This window comes from Caretta caretta, chromosome 16 (assembly GCF_965140235.1).
Source record: "Caretta caretta isolate rCarCar2 chromosome 16, rCarCar1.hap1, whole genome shotgun sequence".
NCBI lineage: Eukaryota > Metazoa > Chordata > Testudines > Cheloniidae > Caretta > Caretta caretta.
In genome coordinates, this window is record NC_134221.1 from 15,866,713 (window position 1) to 15,890,005 (window position 23,293).

Here is a 23,293-nt window from a genome sequence, read left to right on the forward strand (position 1 = left end):
TCTGATTGTGGATTATGTGAATACCAACCGAAAGGTGAATATCACTGGTTCAGTACACTGCAAGTATCTGGTACCAGTAATCATGTCCTTGATTTAGTGGTGGTACACAGAGGGCAAGTTAATCGTGCAATCCAACATGTTATTACTTATTGCAAAAAAAGAGTCTCTTCCAACAACTTTATTCCTTACTTGTACTCTGTCAATGTGGCCAAATCACATTGTATGCTTGGGACTTGGTCCTAAACAGTGTTGAGTGTCCTCAACTCCCACTACAATAAAATAATTTGAGGGCACTCAGCCTTTAGTAGGAGCTGCTCTGAATCCAGCAAAGTTGGGTTCAAAGTGAAAATATGTTCTCATACAGAAAATGCTATAAATAAATAAACCTAAGAGTGACTTTAAAAGCATCATGAGGACTACCATTTTATGGCTCCTTAGATATTATGTGGTTCCATTTGATTAATCAAACTGACATGTTTTAATGCCTATGAAAGCAGCTGTTTAACTTCTGACTCAGTTAATCTCTTAAAATTTTTTGTCTGTTCAAAGAAAATTAATAATGGGATGTTAGTTGATTACCTGAAACTAAATATCAACACAGCTAGACTTATGGATAAACGAACTCATCCTTTTAAGGAATGTACAGGGAATTTTCCAATACTGAGGGTTCTAAAGTCTACAAATGCGACAGAAACAGCCCAGATTCTAGATGGCAACTAACAGTGAGTCACAAATATGTTTACAAAAAGAAAAGGAGTACTAGTGGCACCTGAGAGACTAACCAATTTATTTGAGCATAAGCTTTTGTGAGCTATAGTTCACTTCATCAATGCATCCGATGAAGTGAGCTATAGCTCACGAAAGCTTATGCCCAAATAAATTGGTTAGTCTCTCAGGTGCCACTAGTACTCCTTTTCTTTTTGCAAATACAGACTAACACGGCTGCTACTGTGAAACCTGTCAAATATGTTTACAGTTTGGTTTAGCTTTGTCTCAGACTGGACATTAAATGAAAGCTTGAATTCTTTTCTACATCTGATTAACTGAAGTTTCCAACAAAGTGACCAAAAAAGAAGGTTAGAATGACCACCAGGATATTATAATTATAAATCAGCACATCTTGTGCAAGTCTTTCCTTCCCACTGTTGAGAAATACAGATGAAATCATCAGTGTAAAATTGGATTAAATGACCCAACATTTGAAATTGAAGGCCAGTGTATTGCTACATTTTGTCAAAGATTCTGATTTTAGATTCATTTTAATATTCACTATAACTATAGAAGATTAAATACTTTGAATAATGAGCCAGGAAGCACTAAGTAACCAAGAAATGTGTTCTGTAACGTGAACAGGTTAACCTTTTTCTGGTCCCATATTCTGTCTCCTTGAGACCACTTTCCACGTGGATATTTGTTATCTAACATGTACAAGACCATCAGCACAGTATCAAAGTGCTAATGTTGGATACCCTTGTAGAAATTACCCTAGTTTCTGAACCCTTTTATGACAGTGTTTTAAACTACATATATATCCATACCTACCCACACAGCTGTTATATCCAATCTTTCCATAGTTGTGTATGTGACAATGAAAAATTAATCATAAAAGGAAATGGAATGAGAAGTTAGATGAAAAAGATTGAATAGGTCCCATCCACTTCCTCTCCCACCCATAGTATATATTTTTTTGTTTTATTTTAAATGTGCCAAAAAATGGGACTTCTATCACTCACCTTGATAGCACAAAAATAGCTAACTACATTAAAAGTGTCATACAGCCACTGCTCAAAACCCTTCAACAGGTTAATCTTCTACCCTAAAAATTTTAAATGCTCTCGTCTTGACATTAACGCAGCAGCTGCATGTGAAAATTGATGTGGCTGATAGGTCCTTGTGGAATAAAAGCTTGCTCACTCAAACAGAAGAAACTCTAATATCTCAGACCTGTTTATCGATAATCCAGTCTTTACTGCTCATTCACTCCGATGCCAAATTCCTGACTAGATCATGGAACAGAAACTCAATGACCCAGAAATAATTTGACAAACTTATTTCACTGGGATTTTTTTACCCCATTAAACTCACCCTCCCTCATAATGCTGCTGAAGGCACGGTTAACGTGTTTGAGGCTGGGTAGACTCAGTCTTCCGCAATCATATCTAATAGTTTGGATGTTAAAGTAGCACATTAATCCCTTTAGAGAGAGGAGCTATTTTTGACCATTTACTTTTCTTTTCAAAACAAAAAGCCCTCTAAATTAAAAGATTAATCCCTTCACTAAATCAAAGTAGGAGAATATGGATAATAGGAAGATCTTAATACTAAGAATATTTGCTTCTCCAATTAAGAATCAGCAACAAGACTTGATCCTGCTCCCACTGCACTCAATGGCAACACTTCCTTTACTTCAATGCTGCAGAATCAGGATCATAGTCAAGACGGCAAAATCTTTTTACTGTCAAATGACTCTCAGTCATTCTGATGTTATTTATCAAACTTTTTATCAGTGCAAAAATTAAAGACATGTATTTTCCCCTCAAACTCATTTAATGCTTTTCCTGTTCAATTAATAATCTTTCCTGCAACTCTCCATCAGAAATGCAGAGCGATCTTGGGAATCACATTTTGCAATGTCCATGGGCTGATTCCCACAAAGTCCTCCTGATTCTGAACTCTGCCAATACGACTTCCAGGACTGGATCAGTACTTTTTGCTTTCGGACTAAGTCAAATATATTTTCCCATCTTCCTTACCAAGAGGAAGAAATGAACTACATTATTGTACCGCCTCAGGACACTACTACTCTGAAATGTACTTGAGTCTTTAGCAATATTCATTTTAAGAACAGCAAATTAGTCCTTTAAGCATTCAACCCCCACTGGATTACCTCAAAACCAAATGGTGGAACTTACCAGAAGCATTGCAGAGCTTCCATTTGGCCTGGATAAATGGATAGACATTTCAGGGAACATCCTATCAATGCGGCTGATCACATCATCAACATACCTACCAAACAAAACAAAAAAACCCAAAAATTTTAGAAGTCTATTTATGCCACATATGCACCAATGAAAATAATCACAAACAGATTGTGGTACAGTTTTCAAAATCCATCTTGACAAACCATCCAATAGGTAACAAGCCAGAAGTTTTATTCCAGCCAATGTGTGCAAGGAATGGTGAGGAAAGGAAGAAGAGGTGGATGGCTGATTCCCTCCCCTCTTCCTAATTAGCTACTGCATTTCCAAAGGTGAGAGAATTCCTCCTACTACAGAGCACCTGAAATCAGTAGACTCCCTCCATACCTTCATGGCAAAACTCCTCTAGAATTTTCAAGCATTTCTAAGGCTGTGCTCCCAAAATACTTTTTAAGCACTTTTCTGTCATACCACTTGCCATCAGTTACTGGTCAAGGATTGTTCCATGACATTATATAAACTGACTTTGTATTACATTTGTAATAATCACTAATTCAGATATCATCCTTCCAACTCATCAGTCAGAGTTGGGTGCATGCTATAAGTTTTTTACATTCCATTCAACCATCTCTGACACACACCAGCAAAGCTGAATGCGAGAAGAGCAGCAAACTGGAAGATCACTTTGGAGCAATACGAAATGCACACAAAATGCTCACAAATGCAACCTTTGAATAATATGGTAGAATGCAATAGGAAACAGAAGTTCAGCACTGAAATTCTAGCAATGTGATCTCATTGAACTCCATTCATACCAATGACAGCTGTCAGGTTTCAGAGTAACAGCCGTGTTAGTCTGTATTCGCAAAAAGAAAAGGAGTACTTGTGGCACCTTAGAGACTAACCAATTTATTTGAGCATGAGCTTTCGTGAGCTACAGCATCGGATGCATCCGATGAAGTGAGCTGTAGCTCTAAGGTGCCACAAGTACTCCTTTTCTTTTTGCGAATGACAGCTGTGTTTCCTTAGTAACTAACATACTTCAAAGAGTCACACACGTTTAATATATTGTGGTAAACAAGGCAACCCAATGTGAAAGCAGAGAGAGGAGCAATAAAGAAATAATTCTAAACTAGATGAGAATAAGTGATTTTTTTCAAAAAATCACTTCACTCTGGCAAAATTATATTGAATGTGTGACAACATGTGGGAGCATGAGGTGCCATAAAGTTTATATTGCCTCTTGTTTGAGAAGACCTACATAATTCATTCGTGGCTTTACAATGCCAGATTAATATAGCTATTCTGAAGTGTTGGTCCTAAAGATTTTATAGCACCCCACCTACATACACTATTTCAGAAAGCAAACCTTTTGTACTTCATGGAATTTAAATTATAAACACCTCAGGAAGGAACTTGTACTTTTTGTCTGTAAGGCACTATGCACACTTATGGTGAATTAAGTAATAATTATTGATAATAAAGATAATATTGCAACCTAACTCCACACTGAAATAATGATGCACAAGTACTATCGTTATAAAGATGAATGCAAACACATATTAAAAATACTCATGAAAATAGTTACTGCTCATGAGTAAAGTCAAAGTTTAGAACCATAACATGAACGTTAAAAATATACATATACGTTCAAAATACAATATCATTTAGACTATTTTGTGTACTAATAACTTTAAAGTATATTTGTAAAAATGAACTGAAATATTTTAAAAAAAATCACTTTCGTAACCATCAAGTTGCTTTAAAAAAGTTTTTCAGAGTTCTCATACCCCCATGTTGACTGTTTTTATTTTTGCAATAGTTGAGCAAATTTATTTTTGATTTTTAAAAAAATTAGTGTTTTAAAACTAATTCAAATATCTTTTTATATGTACCACAACTCAAAAAAGTTTGAAACAGAAGTCTGAGACCATTATTACTAAGTAACAGCCTGGAGGGATTTTTTATATCAAAGTTATAAGCCACTGACAACAAGGGTTTATAGAAAAGCTTAACTCTAGTGGTGTGAACTGTGCCACTGGAATAATAAAAACCCACCATAAAATCTTTGTATTCTGAAAAAGTTAAACCCTTTTCAAAGCAGAAAAATACAGGGCATGCTCTCTGGCTCTTTAAGGACAGGATCAGATGGGGTGCTAGTGGGTTGCTGCCGAATGCATCTATAAACAGCATGACTTGCTGAGCTACAAATGGAAGAAGGTATACGTGGACATGTTTTCATGTGAGCACTCACTTAGGCTTTGAAAAGAGTTTTCAGAATATTAACTAACCACCACAAAAGTGAAAGTAAAACATTTCTGCATCTAAAAACTATTTCTCTCGTGGAATTATTTGAACTGTTTAAGGAGGATAAGCAATTTTGAGATTTTGCTTTTTAAACTATGTTTTAAATTATTCTTTTTAGTCTTATTTGTTTAAAAAACCCAAAGGAGTCTTTTCACTGGGGACATTTAAGCTTTGATTGCTATCTTGCAGTTAACCCAAATTCACTGCTGGGCATCATCAGTAAGTCAGTGGAGTTGTACCTGCTCTTGCAATTGGTGAACTCGACCCTCTTATTACAAGTAAAGAAGGGAACTACTGTAACATTTTAACGTAAAAAACTGCTCCATCCTTCCTGTTACAAGGGGGAAGAGGGAAACTAATGGTTTTTATCCATGCAAATGAAATTGATAGTGGAGTCAGAATCAGTGAAAGCAAGGAACATCTTCCTTAAAATGGTGAAAGAGGAGAAATGCATGACAAAGCTCCAAGATAAATAGTATACATATCAATGATATGTATCACTGTCACTTTAAACTTTCCTACATCTGATATGTTTCTATTCTAAGCATATGTCTGTGTGACTTGAATCCAGTTACTCCAGACTCTGCAAAAAGCAAATTCAGCTGTCACTTGTGTGTGAAAAAAGAGGTCATTGCTAACCATATGCTAATTAAGAAACATGGAGTTTCTCCTTAACAGATCCGCAATCAATACACATCATAGCCTTGGACACAACAATGCAAATTATTGCAGATTTAAATAAAAAGCTGTGGCAACAGATTTTGGAGTTTCAGGTGATAATTAAAATTGAATGAAAAATGAATGTTTAGAAGTATTATGCCACTTGTCTGGCATATATAAAGCCAGGCTCACACCAACATTGACATGTTCTGTATTTTACTATGTAAGGAAAGTTAAAATAATGCTAAATCTTATATCTATACTAGAAAAGTTAGGTTTTTCTTTGTTTTTTAAGGACAGATCCAAATCATAACTAGTCTCTTTAGAATACAACACCACAGTGGTTTGCATTAAAAAGAAGCAATTATTTTACTGTGCTATTATAGCTCACCATGTCATCATATTCTAGATATAGGAAGCTGTCCCAGTTTATGAAATAGTGAATGTACATTAAGATAAATGTTGCCTATTAAATGTATTCTCCCAAACACCACTTGAAACCTCTATATTACACTTAGAAAAGGTGAAAACTGAATACACATCAACGCTTGCAATCCACAATCTGATAGGAAAGGTCAGAGGATGGATTAAAAAATGACATTTTAAATATCAGACTTTATAAAATTTAAATACCTTTCCTTAAAAAAAATCTGTTTAAAGTTAAATTTGAAATTACCACAATCAGCATTAAGGCCTAAACTTCCCAGAACCTATTAACATCATTTAAATAAATAAAAGCACTGCATCAATGGGTATGTCTACACGGCAGTTAGGCACCCGCGGCTGGCCTGTGCCAGCTGACTTGGGCTTGCAGTGTTTGGGCTGCGGGGCTGTTTAATTGCAATGTAGACGTTACGGCTTGGGCTGCAGCCCGAGCTCTGGCACCTTCCCACCTCACAGGGTCCTAGAGCCTGCGCTGCAGCCAAAGCTCAGATATCTACACTGCAGTTAAACAGCCCTGCAGCCCAAACCCTGTGAGCCTGAGTCAGCTGGCACAGGACAGCAACAGGATTTGTAATTGAGGCCTCCTCAAATTCTAATGAGTTAAAGAGCGGCTTCTTTTTTAATAAGATATATAATCAGGGGAAAACATCTTCCTTTTGAGATCTACTCAAACTATCTAAATTTGTCACAATGCCATGTACTGCATTAAGAATGTATATTATTTTCAGTCTTTAGAATTGAGCAAATGGAAGTATTTTCAATTTCAATTGTCCAGAAAAGGTTTTGCCTTAATTATATTTGGGTTCAGTTTAGATAGCAGGTGCAGAAACAACATTTTCTTCATTTGCATTAATTCGTTCAAATTTAAGAAATCGATTGGGTGTTGAGAAAGCAGGAAATCTTGCTTCCTCTTCCAATCTATGAATAAAAACAGGCGGGAGAGGATGAGATCTACTCAACTTAAAAACTTGAGGGGCATGGGGACAGATTTTCAAATGCATTAGGCACTTAAAGATGCAGATAGGCACCTGGTGGGGTTTTCAAATGTTCTCAAGCAGAGGTTAGGCACCTATTCCCATTGATTTCAAGGGGAGTTAGGTGCCTAACCTGTGTAGGAGCTTTTGAAAAATCCCACTAGGCACCTGTCTGCATCTTTAGGTGCTAAAATACCTTTGAAAATCTGGTCAATGGCAACCAAAATTAATTGACTAACTATGGTTAATTGACTAACGATGGTTAATATTTTCTTTGTTTGAGGAATCCATTTTAAATCCAAAATGTACTTTGATAAGCTTTTTCCCCTTATGTATTAGCACATTTAAAGTAGTTTTATTTAACTAATAAAAGCAGTTTTAAAATGCAGTTTTTGTATATTTTTAATTAATTCCCATTTCCATCTAAATGTAGCTTGACACAAATCCCAACTAAAAAATTATCTAGTAAATAAAAAATACACCATTCACCATTTTCTAACATAATTAAAAATGTTAGAGTCAAGAATTTGAATAAATGCAGGTTATTAAGTTATATAATTGCTTAAATAAATATGTATGGATATACTATTTCTGGTTAGCAAACAGTAGTATCCAATTTAGTGTAAAGGATATATTTGGTTACAAATCAACGTTTTAATGGTTACCAACCAATAAGAACAAATCTTTCTTTAGGAAAATATCTAAGTACAAAAGTCAAAATAAGATATTATTTAAATCAAGGTTCCCTGATTGCTGATTTAAATCATGATTCAAACTATTAAAATCACTGATTTAAACCAATCCAACTCGAAAGGCCACTTTTCCATGTTGTTTGTTTATTAAAAGACCATTCAAACACAACACTATATGAACCTGTATATACTGTACGCTTCTCCAAGTTCTCAGGTGTAACTGCTCCTAGGGGTCTCTTACCCCAAACTAAGTCTTTGCACTCCAGACTTGTCCGCTTCAATAGTTCCTTCCTTTGGGACTTACTCTATCCTACTTCCTCAGCTAAGGAGCTACTCCCACCTTTCTTATATTCTACTCTGTCCTGCAGAGGTATTGAATTAGTCTAGAGTTTGAGTTCCCTGCTTCCCACTTCTATAAGGTTAAAGCAGAAGATATTCAACCATTTCTTCATCTCGAGGCCCTACTCTTATACTATTGCCAACAAAGACCCTATACCAAATTCCACACATTCTTATTGTGGGTATGGTATTTAAGCACAGAAAAATATTTGTGGAGTCTATTTTACAAAGCACAACACTGATCAAAGGAAAGTCAAAGCTAGTACTAGTAGGATTCCAGAAGACTAGGCAAATGCATTGTCAGTGAACAATAAGAAAGCTATCTACAAATATTTTATTTTCCAGAATGGAGGCACTGGACAAGGAGATGAACTCTCTTTATGTTCCACTATCCAAGCTCAAGGCTCTCATGCAGAATCATTAAATATGTAATAGGCAAATGGCAAGGGAGGCTGGCCTAGATATACTATTCCATCGTTCTTCTATCTCTTTTCCACAGCCTGGATATCATGCTTGTTCTAATTTCCATTGCATTCAGATACCATGTCATGGACACAGATTTGGTATGTGTCAATAACTGATATTATATAAAGAGGAGAAAATATTGGCGAGAGATTTATTATGGAAAAAAATACATCCTGAATCTTTAAGAGGCAGTAAATTGGTTTAAAAGAGAATGCCTTTGGTTAAGACAATCAGCCAGAATTGTGAGTCAGGCAGAGGGATGGAAGGCAAATGACATGTGGAGAATCTGCTATTGTATCAATAAACAATCTGATAAATATATGAAAAGGAAGAAAAATAGAGAACAGCCCTCTGCCCCTCTAAATAGTTCCTCCCTGCACCCCCATTTAGGAAAACGGACAAAAGAGTGAACAACATTAAATCATACCATCTGCATGTACACCACATGATGACGATTTCTTGAGTGAGTCTGATCTGAAAAGCCAGGTCTACCAAAAGTAAAGTAGGGCTGTCCATTAATCACAGTTAACTCATGCGACTAACTCAAAAAAAAAAAAAATCACACTGTTAAACAATAAAATACCAATTGAAACTTATTAAATATTTTTGGATATTTTTCTACATTTTCAAATACATTGATTTCAATTACAACGCAGAATACAAAGAGTACATTGCTGACTTTATATTATTATTTTTATTACAAATATTTGCTCTGTAAAAATGATAAACAAAAGAAACAGTATTTTTCAGTTCACCTCATACAAGTACTGTAGTGCAATCTCTTTATCATGAAATGCAACTGTCAAGGTTCCTCCCCCACTCTGAACTCTAGGGTACAGATGTGGGGACCTGCATGAAAAACCTCCTAAGCTTATCTTTACCAGCTTAGGTCAAAACTTCCCCAAGGTACAAAATATTCCACCCGTTGTCCTTGGACTGGCCGCTACCACCACCAAACTAATACTGGTTACTGGGGAAGAGCTGTTTGGACGCGTCCTTCCCCCCAAAATACTTCCCAAAACCTTGCACCCCACTTCCTGGACAAGGTTTGGTAAAAAGCCTCACCAATTTGCCTAGGTGACTACAGACCCCGACCCTTGGATCTTAAGAACAATGAACAATCCTCCCAACACTTGCACCCCCCCTTTCCTGGGAAATGTTGGATAAAAAGCCTCACCAATTTGCATAGGTGACCACAGACCCAAACCCTTGGATCTGAGAACAATGAAAAAGCATTCAGTTTTCTTACAAGAAGACTTAACAAAAATAGAAGTAAATAGAAATAAAGAAATCCCCCCTGTAAAATCAGGATGGTAGATATCTTACAGGGTAATTAGATTCAAAAAACATAGAGAACCCCTCTAGGCAAAACCTTAAGTTACAAAAAAGATACACAGATAGAAATAGTTATTCTATTCAGCACAATTCTTTTCTCAGCCATTTAAAGAAATCATAATCTAACACATACCTAGCTAGATTACTTACTAAAAGTTCTAAGACTCCATTCCTGGTCTATCCCCGGCAAAGACCCAGCATACAGACAGACACAGACCCTTTGTTTCTCTCCCTCCTCCCAGCTTTTGAAAATATCTTGTCTCCTCATTGGTCATTTTGGTCAGGTGCCAGCGAGGTTACCTTTAGCTTCTTAACCCTTTACAGGTGAGAGGAGCTTTCCCCTGGCCAGGAGGGATTTCAAAGGGGTTTACCCTTCCCTTTATATTTATGACAGCAACTTACAAATGTAGATTTTTTTTTATTACGTAACTCCACTCAAAAACAAAACAATGCAAAACTTCAGAGCCTACAAGTCCACTCAGTCCTACTTCTCATTCAGCCAGTCACTAAGATAAATAAGTTTGTTTATAATTTCAGGAGATAATGCTGCCCACTTCTCATTTACTATGTCACCAGAAAGTGAGAACAGGCATTCACATGGGACTTTTGTAGCTGGCTTTGCAAGGTATCTACGTGCCAGATATGCTAAACATTCATATGCCTATGCTTTGGCCACCATTCCACAGGAGATGCTTCCATGCTGATGACACTCGTTAAAAAAATAGTACATTAATTAAATTTGTGACTGAACTCCTTGGGGGAGAATTGTATGTCTCCGGTTCTATTTTACTTGTATTCTGCCATATATTTCACGATATAGTAGTCTCGGATGATGACTCAGCACATGTTCATTTTAAGAACACTGTCGCTGCAGATTTGACAAAACACAAAGAAGGTACCAATGTGAGATTTCTAAAGATAGTTACAGCACGGGACCCAACATTTAAGAATCTGAAGTGCCTTCCAAAATCTGAGAGGAACGAGGTGTTAGGGGGCTTATTCCTTCACCCACTTACTTCCCTGGTCCTTCTCGCATGAACAGAGAGCAACAATACCCAAAGTCCAAAGGTGCAAACAATTCAATGTTTATTGGGGTGAACTTCCAGCAAGCATGATTCCAGTTTCCTTCCTTAGTGTCCCCCTTCCCAGCTCTGACACCACAGAGGCTTACCTATGTCCCTGTTCCCATTTCCCCCTTTAGCTAAACATGATTCCAATTTCCCCACCCCCATTCCCTGTTCCATTTCCCCCTTTAGCAAAACATGATTCCAATTTCCCCACCCCATTCCCTGTTCCCATTTCCCCCACCCACACACCCACCTACTTCCTGATTGACTGCAGACTATATAGTAAAACTTGAGTTCTGCTTAGCTATACCTTAACCAATCATTTTCCTGAAATTTAACTAACCAATCCTAACATATTGTAACATGATTATGTAACCAATTATATCCCACCACCTTAATTAGTTTACACCCAGCAAAATTAATTATACAGCGGACAGGAACAATCACAGAACCAGAGAGAGATTATACAGACAAACAATAGCAAAGTGGGAACTATAATCACAAAACAATACAGAAGTGAGGATTTCACACCCCAGCTATTGATAAGTGAGTTCTTGTCAGACAGGATGCTATCAAACTAAGTTTCCTTTTACATTTTCTAGGCACTTCCCTTTCTCTGGAGGCGATGGGCATTATCAGGACAGGATTGTATTCCTAACAGCCCAATAGCACCTTATTTCAATGTGACTAGTTTGGGATGTGAGGAGGTGACTGGTCGCTTCCTAGCTTATGGCTGCCTCTATTGCTTAGCCAAAGGCCTTAGCCTAAGCACAGGGCCTCAGACTGTCACAGTAAGAGAAGGACCTTACACTGGCAGACAGTGATTTTGATTCTCTCTTTTATACCTCTATAAGTAGCTAAGTAATAAGAATACACCTAAATTCTTAGAGTATAGGCCTTTACAGACAGGCCTGAATATCTATATCCTAACACGAGGTGTGGAGCATGCTTTCAGAAGTCTTAAAAGAGCAACACTCTGATGAGGAAACTATAGAGCCCAAACCACAAAAAAAGAAAATCAACCTTCTGCTGGTGGCATTTGACTAGGATGATGAAAATGAACCTGCGCTGGTCCGCCCTGCTTTGGATTGTTATTGAGCAGAACCCAACATCAGCATGGACGCATGTCTTCTGGAATGGTGGTTGAAGCATGAAGGGACATATGACTCTTTAGCATATCTGGCATATAAATATCTTGCAAAGCCAGCTACAAGTGCCATGCGAACACCTGTTCTCGCTTTCAGGCGACATTGTGAACAAGAAGCGGGCAGCATTATCTCCTGAAAATGTAAACAAACTTGTTTGTCTGAGTGATTGGCTGAACAAGGAATAGGACTTAGTGGACTTGTAGGCTCTAAAGTTTTATATTGTTTTATTTTATGTATTAAAAAACTGCATTCAAATTCTACATTAGAAGTTCAACTTTTATGATAAACAGATTGCACTACAGTACTTGTATTAGTGAATTGAAAAATACTATTTCTTTTATTTTTTAAAGTACAAATATTTGAAATAAAAATAAATATGAAGTAAGTGCTGTAGAGAAGTCTAATTCTACTTTTGTGACTGCTATCGTACCAATTCTCAGATCAGAAGGGAAGTATTCCAATATACTTATTATGTTTCTCAACTTTCTCCAGTTTACAGATTTGAAAGCTTCAAGTGCTGATAAACATTGGTTAGAGTAAGTGCTTGAGAAAAATACAAGAGGGAATAGTGGAAAGGAGAAAAAATTATTTGAAATATATTTGATGAAAAATTGGGCATCTTTCAATACAAGGGAAGAGGTCAGAAAATCTGGCGCTTTTGTCACATCGCAGACACAAAAGAAAAACAGACCAACAGGATTTTTAATTTTTAAATCTTATCAAATCTAATGCACCAGTTGGTCAAAATGGTGGATTTTCTAATGAAGCTGTAACAACAGCTTTTAAACCCTGTTCCCACACCCTAGAAGTTCTCTTTTGGCTTTAAATCAGATTCCCTACCACATACACATTGTATCATGTTTATCTCCACATTGGCTTTAGATATATCTTCCTGCTCCTTACACTGCACTTGTCCTTCTTCCTCTTCCCCTACTATCCCACTCTTCTCAACACTTCTGCACTTCATTCAAACTTAGCTTTTTCATCCAAGAATAAAGCTGATTTGTTTCTCCATTTAATTTATAAATGGGCCAAATCAGACATATCCTGAAATCAATGGGAACTTCAAGTTCCCAGCATATCTTAGGATCATGTCTTGAACTGAGAGCAGTGTGGGACTCCAAACTTCACAACAAAAGGATATTATTCTTTACAAGAATATCTTCAATGGAAAATCCATACTCTAACTGGTGAATACTTATTATTCATTAACATGCATTTAAACATGCAGTGAAATTTGGCAAACAAAATTAGATCTGACTTGGAGTGCTGTGCCCAGATCATCATTATTGCTGGCTGTTTTGTAATACTGTTTTCAGGTGGTAGAATAGTTTTCCCATAAACAAGTGCTATATTAACAATCGGTGAAATCAAAGACAACCATCTACTTCATAAACATTAGCAGAGACTCCAAAGTTAATTCTAAATGCTATAATCTTTTTGTTTTGTTATAAAAATTCATAAAAATCAGCTCTGGAAAGGGAAAGCAGAGAGTCAAAGTTCTTTGAAAACCTCCCAGTAGTGTTGCCAATAAGCATATAAAAATCATCTAGCCTATATTAGAAGAGCAATGCCTGGAACAGACAGTAGACACTTCTGAAGCTGTGCCATATGTTATCGCCAAGCCAGTTACAAAATGCTGTTTCTAATACACTAATTAGTTCTGCAGAACACTCAGATACAGTTGTTTGCTAAAAAGATCAGGTTTACAACGTAGGAGTAATTCAGAAGCCAGCTTTGCAGCCACGGCTCCGATAATGCTCTTTGATTCCCTCCTAGCTACCCCACTTCCCCAAAAAGAGTAAAAGGGACAAGTAATTCATTATAAAAGCCTTTCAATTCTACATTGGACAGATGGCTTAGTTTTCTAACATGACCTCTTTTTTTTTTTTTTTTTTTTACTGGATTAGATCCAGTGATCCAATGTTAGCGTGATGTTTAGCAGCTCAGGCAAGATTTAAATAGCATTTATCCCACATAGCGTTTAAGATGCATGCTGTTCTTTTTTTCCACTCAATACAAAAATCTAAACATTAAAAATGTTTGTATTGATAATCACTGTTTTGAGGTTGTGGCTGGGACCGAGGGAGAAGGGAGGGAGAACAAATATTACCCAAAACATATTAGGAAAAGAAAAGATACATTTGTAAGACTTGTTAAACTCTGAATATTGCTCCACTCCTGCCCAGACAACAGGGTTTAATCATACTTGTAGAGTGGGTGGAAAACTCTTATGCATGGGATAAACAAACTGTGCTGCTGTCCTGCTAGAACAGTGATTCAGGGTGTTCTGGAGAGCAGGAGAGGAAACTCTCCCAAAATAACCACTTGTGTACTAAAGCAACTTTTTTCTTGTTTGCTTAAATTAATTTATTCTTCCAGGTTCTGTTTTTTCATTGATGAAACGTAGTCTAAGTTATATCTTACCAGGCTTCTTTCTCTAAGTCTTTCTTCAGCACTAGTTTTGGTTCCTTTTACTCAGGTTAATCAAACCAGAGTCAGCTTTCAGGCTGAGTAATAACTCAGTGTATCACAAATCACAGCATCTCTTTAGAGCTGTGGGTCAGTATTTATCCAAATAGCTTATACAGCAGCAGGCACCAGATTCTGGTTCATTCAGGGTGCTAGAGATGCTTGATCTCAGACCAGACCAGAGCTAAACCTTCTGCTCTGGACCTCCTGTAATACTTCTCGTAATGCAATCTATGGGATTGTGGTAGGACAAGATGTCGATGCCTTTTAAAAAAAAAAACACACCTGAAAACAGATGGAATCTCTTCTTGGGTCAAGTTCTAAGGCTATCTTGAAGTTTCTCCCTAGATGCCATCAAATCCACAATTAACAATGTACCCCTCTGCCTATCACTTCAAATCTTAATTGAAATTGGTGAGTCCTGCTCCTCTTTCAATTCTGTGAATAAGCCAGTGTTCTGATAAATCATCCAGCTATTGTTATATTCTACCCACACAGCACTCTACATGCTTTGAGCATGGCTGTCCTTTTGGTGCCTTCTTACTCCTTTATATATAAGTGGTAATTATGTCAACAATAAATCAGCTCATTATAATGTTCATTCTTCTTGTATGTTATACCCCTTCCTCCACCTTGCATCTGTCCTGTCTATTTAAATTGTAAACTCTTCAGGGCAAAGACCACCTATACTGCCCAACATAAAATGAGCCCTGTTTTGGCTGGTACTTAATCATGTTTATTGCAGTATTGCCTAACAACAACAACAGAATAAGATTTCACACCCACAAATCATCCTGATTAGCAGATATCCTGGTAAACCAAAAGGTTAGTGAAAAATCACCATTATGTTTACAACACTGCCGCTTCACAAAGAATTTGACATGGAGTAATTCTCGAGGAGACAAGAGAGATACACAACAGGAATAAATCTGGCAAATGCTATGGTCATGAGCACTATTATATTCAGTTTGACATTCAAAACACTGTAGTGGACCAGCAGATTCCAAAGAGAGTCACAATCCTCCACAGCAGAGCAACAATGTAAAATAGCAGAAGCCTGTAAGTTGTTAGCATCTGTGCCCTCTGCTCTATTATCTACAGTGGCTGAAAATTAAACTATTCACTTTGACCTATAAAGGCCTAAAAATGTTTGGGATCTGGACACCTCAGAGACTGCCTCCATCTTCCAGGATGGGGGCATTTTCACCTCAAGGGTCCATAACTCTGGAACTTAGATCCCCATCCCTGTCTGATTTAGCCTGGATTTACTGGCTTTCAATCTATGCCGTAAGGCTTGTTTATTTTTTCAGTCTTTTTCTGATGAGTGGGCTCACTAAGGAATAAGTTAGTTGAGGAAATGAACATCTTATTTATGGTGAATTAGATATTTAGTGGACATTCATTCAATAGAATTCTATATTGATTTTTTTAAAGTAAATATATAATAATCTATACTTTGGTATAGGTACTTTTATTAAATCTAGACAAGTACACAATGAAGTTCAGAATAATAGTTTTAAGGTAAAACTAAATAAGTATTCATAAGAACCCACTGGAGTTTTTAAGTATATTCTACCCATTTTCCAACTGCTTTCATCCAAAAGCAACTGAAGAATAGTTTGAGAGTATTAGCAACAGATTTTAAATGGATGGGCCTGATCCTGCAAACCAAACACAGTGCTCGCTACCATAAGTAGTCACTAGACTTCAGACTAACAGTAAGCACTGCACCCAGGTAGTAAACGTATGTGATTTAAGGTTACTGATAGTGGTGGAGTTTTAATTATTACCACTCTGATAAAGAGAATAAGCAGATGTCAGGCATTATGTGTACTGAAGATAGTACTAAAAATAGGAAAACCACAGTTCTAGTGTAATTTTTATACTAATACAATTTATTAATCTTGGGGTGAAAATTATAATTTAATTCCACAGCTATCTGCTGCGCAAGCCTTTGCACATAGCAAATTCAGCTCCATAGCAGACTTTCCAGCAGTACCCATTAACAATAATTATTAAACCAGTGATCTCTGCCAGTTCTCGTGAAATGACACTGCATGCTCAGATGGGCAGTGGAGAGCGCCTGAAGGGAGATTCAATAAATTCTCACATTGAGAAAGCAACCAGATTTGAAACATTCAATTAGACAGCTGGCATGAGCAGAAGATTCATGCTTTGAAGATGGAAACACACCTCAGTCCCTTTCCCAAAATTCCAGAAGTTTTTGGCTCTCATCAAAATCTCAATGTCTCTAAAATCCACCCTTCATTTTCTGACTCTTGATAAAATCCATTAGTATGCCTTGATCATCCTTCATTTCAGCTACTGTAACCTCCTTGCTTCTCTCCTCTTCATTGTTCAGCCTCCTCCAGCTGCTTCAATGCCATCTTCCCCTTTTCTGAATCCCTTCTCTGGGTTCCTTCTCTTTTTCCACATCTTCATTCTCAGAGCAACTCAAGGCTGCTCCTGCCTACATTTCAGCTTGTTTCGAACTACTCCCCCTCTCACACTGCCTAATTCTTTCACTACTCCCTTAAGACTCTAATTCTTGCTGCACCATAGAGGAAAACTGCATTTCTCTCAGGCAGCCAACCCAAGCACATTATTAAGTGTCTCTCAAGGAGGACAGGCAGATCATCTGGAGAGACAAACACAATTTTTTCCCTATGTCAAAAGGATGATTGTGCTGTCTATGATGTCCTGAGGAATCAAGGGAGCAAACTCTGGTCAACCAAACTCCAAGGTCTGGTTGGTACTTAAAAGTTTAACTGTTAAAAGTTTTCCGTTAGGAATGTGAATTTTTATTTTATTTTAATTTTACTAAAATAATTAATCTATTAAAAGTCCTAGTGTGAACACATTGACTTATACCAGTATAAGTTATTCCCCATCCCTTACAGAAATAGGTATATGGTATAAAGCACTTTTACACCAACATAACCAAATCCTCACTGGACGGTGTACTGCTTTAACTGTACAAGTATAGATAAAGTAGTACAACTTTCTATACAGTGTAGACAAGCCCCAATGCAACACATGAACACCAGAACATTCACCCATGCCAGGAACTCCTTGCCGGATCAAAGCCCAAACTGAACTGCAAATTTAAGATGCAGCCATCTTTTCATTTATATCTCTTCCCGTAGAGCAAGCTCTGAAGAATTTTGCGTAGGTGAACCACACACCACTGAGAATTCTCACTTATTTTTCTTTTACTTTCACAAGATGATGTTTCTGAAGGCCTGAAGGGGGGGGGGAGGGGGAATGACAGGGCAAATTCAAAAGAAATCTTTTCTGCAGATTTACTTTCAGGCTTACCTGGCAATATCACCCTCAGGTAAGTAATTTATAAAATACAACAGTGACGTCAAAAGCACTTTAAAAAAATGCAGCAAAGACCTGCAAATTTCAAATAGCTGAACCAGCATGCATCTAAAAAGTCATCAGGCTAAACTCCAAACTCTAAGGGGTATGAGTTTTTAATTGTTTCCCTTAGTTTATTTTAGACTCTACACTGGTAGTGATAGGTAGTGATATTTTGGTTGTTAAGGAAAAGATAGTTATGTAACTGTAAGGAAACTGTTGTTCTTTGGAATGTAGGTGCAGATGTATATTCCACTCAGGTGCGCGCACCCAGCGCACTAAAGACACAGAATTTTTAACTAACAGTACCCATAGGGGTGGTGCTTGAGCTCTGTGGCCTTAGCCCCTCCCCGGCTACATAAAGGAAGTGCTGGCCTTACTTCTCTCAATTCCTTTGCACAGAAATCCAAGGCCAAAGACTCCAGTACAGTGGGAGGGTAGTTGATTACATGTCGGCACCAAAATCTTGAACAACAGTTAAGTAGTACAGATATATAACCATCTTTTCTTTTTTGAGTGGTTGGAGATGTGTATTCCACCCAGATGACTCCCAAGCATTTTCGGTAGATGGTGAGGCTTGGAGTCTATTTAAACAGTGACTGCACAACAGCCTTCCCAAAGTTCATGTCTGATCTAGGTGCCATGGTAATAGCATGTCTAGCAAAAGTATGTATGGAAGACCATGGAAGCCAAAATTGAGACATTGCTGAGAAATGTGATCGATCATCGCTAAAACTTATGCTCTTGTCAAATGGGCCTGTAATGACTGTGGGGGCATCATCTGAACTACCACATAAGCTGTGGTAATATAGGAAGTTATCCACCTGGAGATCATTTGAGTAGAGACTGGCTAACCTTTCATCCGATCCACACAGCAGACAAAAGTCAACAAGATGAACAAAATGGTTTAGTCCTCTCCAAGTAGACTGCCAAGCACTACCTCACATCTCAGGTATGGAGATGTTGCTAATACACATTTGTGTATAACTCAGGAAAAAATATAGGTAAGTAAATAAATTGGTGAAACTATGACACTACCTTAGACAAGAACTTTGGATGTAGCCTAAAGGACCACCTTGTCTTTGAAATAACTGAATATAAGGAGATTCTGCCATTAAGGTCTGTAATTTGCTGATTCTTCTTGCAGATGTTCTAGCCACCAGAAAGGCTCTCTTCTGGGAAAGGAGAGACAACAAGCAGGTTGCTATCAACTTAAACAGAGGACCCATAAGGGCAGACAGCAAAGTATGACACCATTTCCTACACCGGTGAACAGAGGCAAACAATACCCTTCAGAAATGGAGTTTGAGAAAACCGACTTTCCTTGGATAGGAATATGGAAATCTGAGATCATCGCCAAATGAACTCTCAAGAAGCTAAGAGCTAGGCCCGGGACTAAGTGTAGCAGGCAGTCCAAACTATCCTGAACACAAGCCAATATGGGTTGAAATCCCTTTGATATTGCCCAAATCAAAAAACACTTCCACTTAGCCAAATAAATGCCTAGTACATGTCTTTCTACTATTTAGCAGGACTTTCCAAACTGCTTCTGAAAATTGCCCTTCCTCTTCATTTAGCCATGATCCATCCATTCTACGAAGTGTAGATTGCCCAGTGTAGGACAGACAACCTGGCCATGGGCTAAATCAGCATGTTGGGCAGGAGAGGAAGAGTCTTGGGAGGCTGAGCCGACAGTCTGAGAACCTGCTTTGGCCAGGCCAGTACAATAAGAATCAGCTTGGCATATTCTATCTTGATTTTGAGGATATCTGATGAATCAGAGGACATGGGGAAAAGGTATACATCAGGTCCACTCTCCAGTTCAGAGAGAAAACATTGGATATGGAACCTGGACTAAGCCCCACTCGGGAACAAAACTGACATTTCTTGTTGTCCTTTGGGCCAAGAAGTTTGATGGAAGGAATGCCCTGTTCCCTGAAAATGGACCTCACTACACCGCTCTTCAGGGACCACTCATGGTTGTCTGAGAAAATCCTACCAGCCAGCTGGTTTTGAGAGTCCAGTAAATGTGCTGTTGTGGACATGATGTCTTCCTGGCTCCAGAAGTGCAGGACTTCACTGCTTCCTGACAAACTGATTGGAGCAGGTTCCTCCCTGCTTGTTCACATAATACATTATGGTGGTATCGTCCATGAGTGTGTGAACAATTGCTTTCTGAAGCTGATCCCAAAAGGCCCAACATGCATTATATACTACCTGAAGATCCAGCATATTGACAAGATAGCACGCCTTCTGCTCTGATCACAAACTTTGAATCTTTAACATGGCTCCATGGAAGATGGGTACAATGAATCCCCTCGTACACACTGTTCTGATCTGTCCACCAGTGCAGCGAGTCCAATATTTTTGGGGGTACTCAAATAAGTCTGTCCAATGAATGGGAACTGGGGCAACAGACCAACCTCCACAACTGAAGATGCTACCTCACATGCTACACCACGTAAGCAGACACGGCCATATGGCCCAGTAGTCTCAGGCATGCTGCTGTTGTTGTTGCTGACTGTGAAAAGACACATTTTCACGGCTGGTGTGAAAAAAAAAGCACGGGTGCTCACAAGTCCTTAAAATGAATAACATCTCATCTGTTTTATCAGGAAAAAAAACTGGCTACACTTTGCTGGATATCTGGCACTATTACAGAGTTCTGCAACCACAAGGGCCTTCTGTTCATAACCGCTGATGGCAGAATTCTGCCATCTGCATCAGCTATGTCCAGTGCCGACTGAAAAGACATCATGGAGACCATACGCTTTCTGTAATAAATGCCCTAAACTCCTCTTTAGAGGATTCCAGCAACTTGTCATTGAATTTGGCTATTGAATCCCAATTCACAAAATTATACTTAGACAGTGGAGTTTGCTGGTTTGCAATGTAATTCTGCAAGGAGGTGGTCAAATATATTTTCCTGACCATGAGATTCGACATCTTTGCTTCCTTGGCCTTCGGCGTAGTCTTGAACCTCCCTTGTTTGACCTCTCTTTGGCTGCTGTCAGGATAAGCGAGTTAGGGGCAGGACATGAATAGAAACGCAACTCCTGCACAGTAACATAAAACTTGTCCATACACTTTGCCATAGGTGTCAAAGAAGCTGGAGTATTCCACAGCAGTGCTTCACTTATGGGGAGAACGACTCTTCCCAGGATCAAAGACTGATGGGTGTTCACGAATATGCACATTCCCTTGCACAAAATGAGTCTGCATATGCAAGGCGCTGAAGCCATTTTTCTGAGAGGATCTTTATGCTCCTTAAAATCTCCAGGCACTGGGGAGAAAGACTCCGGCACTGCCTAGTCATCTGGTGATGAGGACAAAGGAAGATGAACCACTGGAACCTCTTGCTGCAGTACTGATATCTGTATATACCTGTTCAGTGTGCTCATGCTCCAAAGGAGCTATCTCTGCTTGAGTTTGCAACAAAATGGCTGAGGAGCCGATACCCCGAGATGGTTGGGTGAAGTGGATGTAGGATCAGGATTTTAAAGAACGACAAACCTCCCCTGGATTCCACGGAGGCCAGTGAGGATAAGGGTATAGCATCAGTTGCCAGCAGGCACTGGACCAAGAGGCCATCTCTACTGTGGAAATAGTACCAATCCTGGTACTAATCGGGGATACAAAGAAGGTTTCAACCACCTTCTCAATGTCTCAAGAACAAAGGTGAGGGGGAGGATGGCTGCCAACTTGATCCCAATGGATCCTCAAAGTCATCCAGATTTCATAGAGATGCCAACCACCGGAGAAGCAAACAAAAATCCAGCCTCATGCAAAGTTCAATACGTTGGCTGCATTTCCACTGAGGTAGATACCGAAGTCGGTGCCCTGACAACCAGCAAGGATATCATATTCTCACTCGGTACCAACACCGAGGTTGGTACCAATCCTGACAATGTGATCTGCCATGCTGCAGTCACCATTGATGCCAAAGATAGTCACTGTGCTGATGAAACCCTCCTCTCTAGAGGATGACTGGAAAGTTCCTATCTGCCACCACCTCTTGCTCTCTACTTTCTGGTTTTATATTAGATCAGTCTGCCCTTGCCCAGCTGGGCATCATCATTCATCAGACCTCATCTGCCCTGACTCTCCTCTAGGTGCAGCCTCTCATAGGGTAAACTGGCCCTTTTTAACAAGTCAGGCCTTGTGTGGGGTGGACACTCCATCCCACCTGTGAAGAGACTCACAAAAATTAAAAAAGAAAACATCTCAAAAACAGCACTAACCTGAGATTATTGTTGAAAATATAAACACAGATGTCAGGAAATTCAAAGCTATAATTCCCCAGTAATTGTAGCTCACACCTCTACACACGCAAATAAGTGCACACTCATGGCCTCCCTTCAGTCAGACAGACAGACATTTCCTGACATCTGAGCATTCAAATTCTCAGTTATAACATTCTTTAACAGTTGTTTATATTGAATTACCTTGGAGCAGGGACTTGGGTTTTTTGTTTTTAAATATAAAGCAAAGAGATCCCTGATCACAGCATTAAATAAATCCATAATGCTACCACACAATGTAAGTGATATAATGTAACAATACGTGTAAGTTAGAGAGAAGGACCCTGCAGTAAAATTCATACTGGCGATTTTAATAGTATTGAAACAGTTTTTTTTCTAACTAGCATGGAACCTTCTTCCAGAACTCCTTAGCTCCACAACAGTAATCAAAAGAGGGCTGGGGACATTAGAATGTGTGAATGTGCTTAGCAAAATAAGCATGTGTCTATTTTACAGTCATTACTGGATTCTTGTCTAAGCTTGTTTACTAGTCTTTATATGTTTTGTGAAAATTGTCAATAATTCCTTTATACATAGCTTGAAAGGAAAAACAACCCTCCCTAAATGTGCAACATCAGTGGTAATAGGATTTCAGAATGAATACTTCACAGCACACAAACTCATTGTGTAAACTCTCCATCTGTTTGTAAAAGTAGAACTTACTTTACAATCTAACAATAAACACTAACAGTAGTCATTTATTCCACCTAAAAATAGACTAAGAATACAATATACCACTGTTTCAGCTACTGTCCTTTAAAACAATTTCAGAGTACAAATGTTAGCTTTTTATATTGAGAACATAAGG

General features: G+C 38.3%; 1 protein-coding gene across 1 annotated transcript in view; it reads right to left on the bottom strand.

Moving 5' to 3' along the window:
- Positions 1-23,293, bottom strand: part of MED27 (mediator complex subunit 27) — a 184,885-nt gene that overhangs the window by 42,827 nt on the left and 118,765 nt on the right. Inside the window, exon 4 of the mRNA XM_048822906.2 lies at positions 2,913-3,006. Coding sequence (XP_048678863.2) covers positions 2,913-3,006 — 94 coding nt within the window. The remainder of the gene's footprint in view (positions 1-2,912; positions 3,007-23,293) is intronic.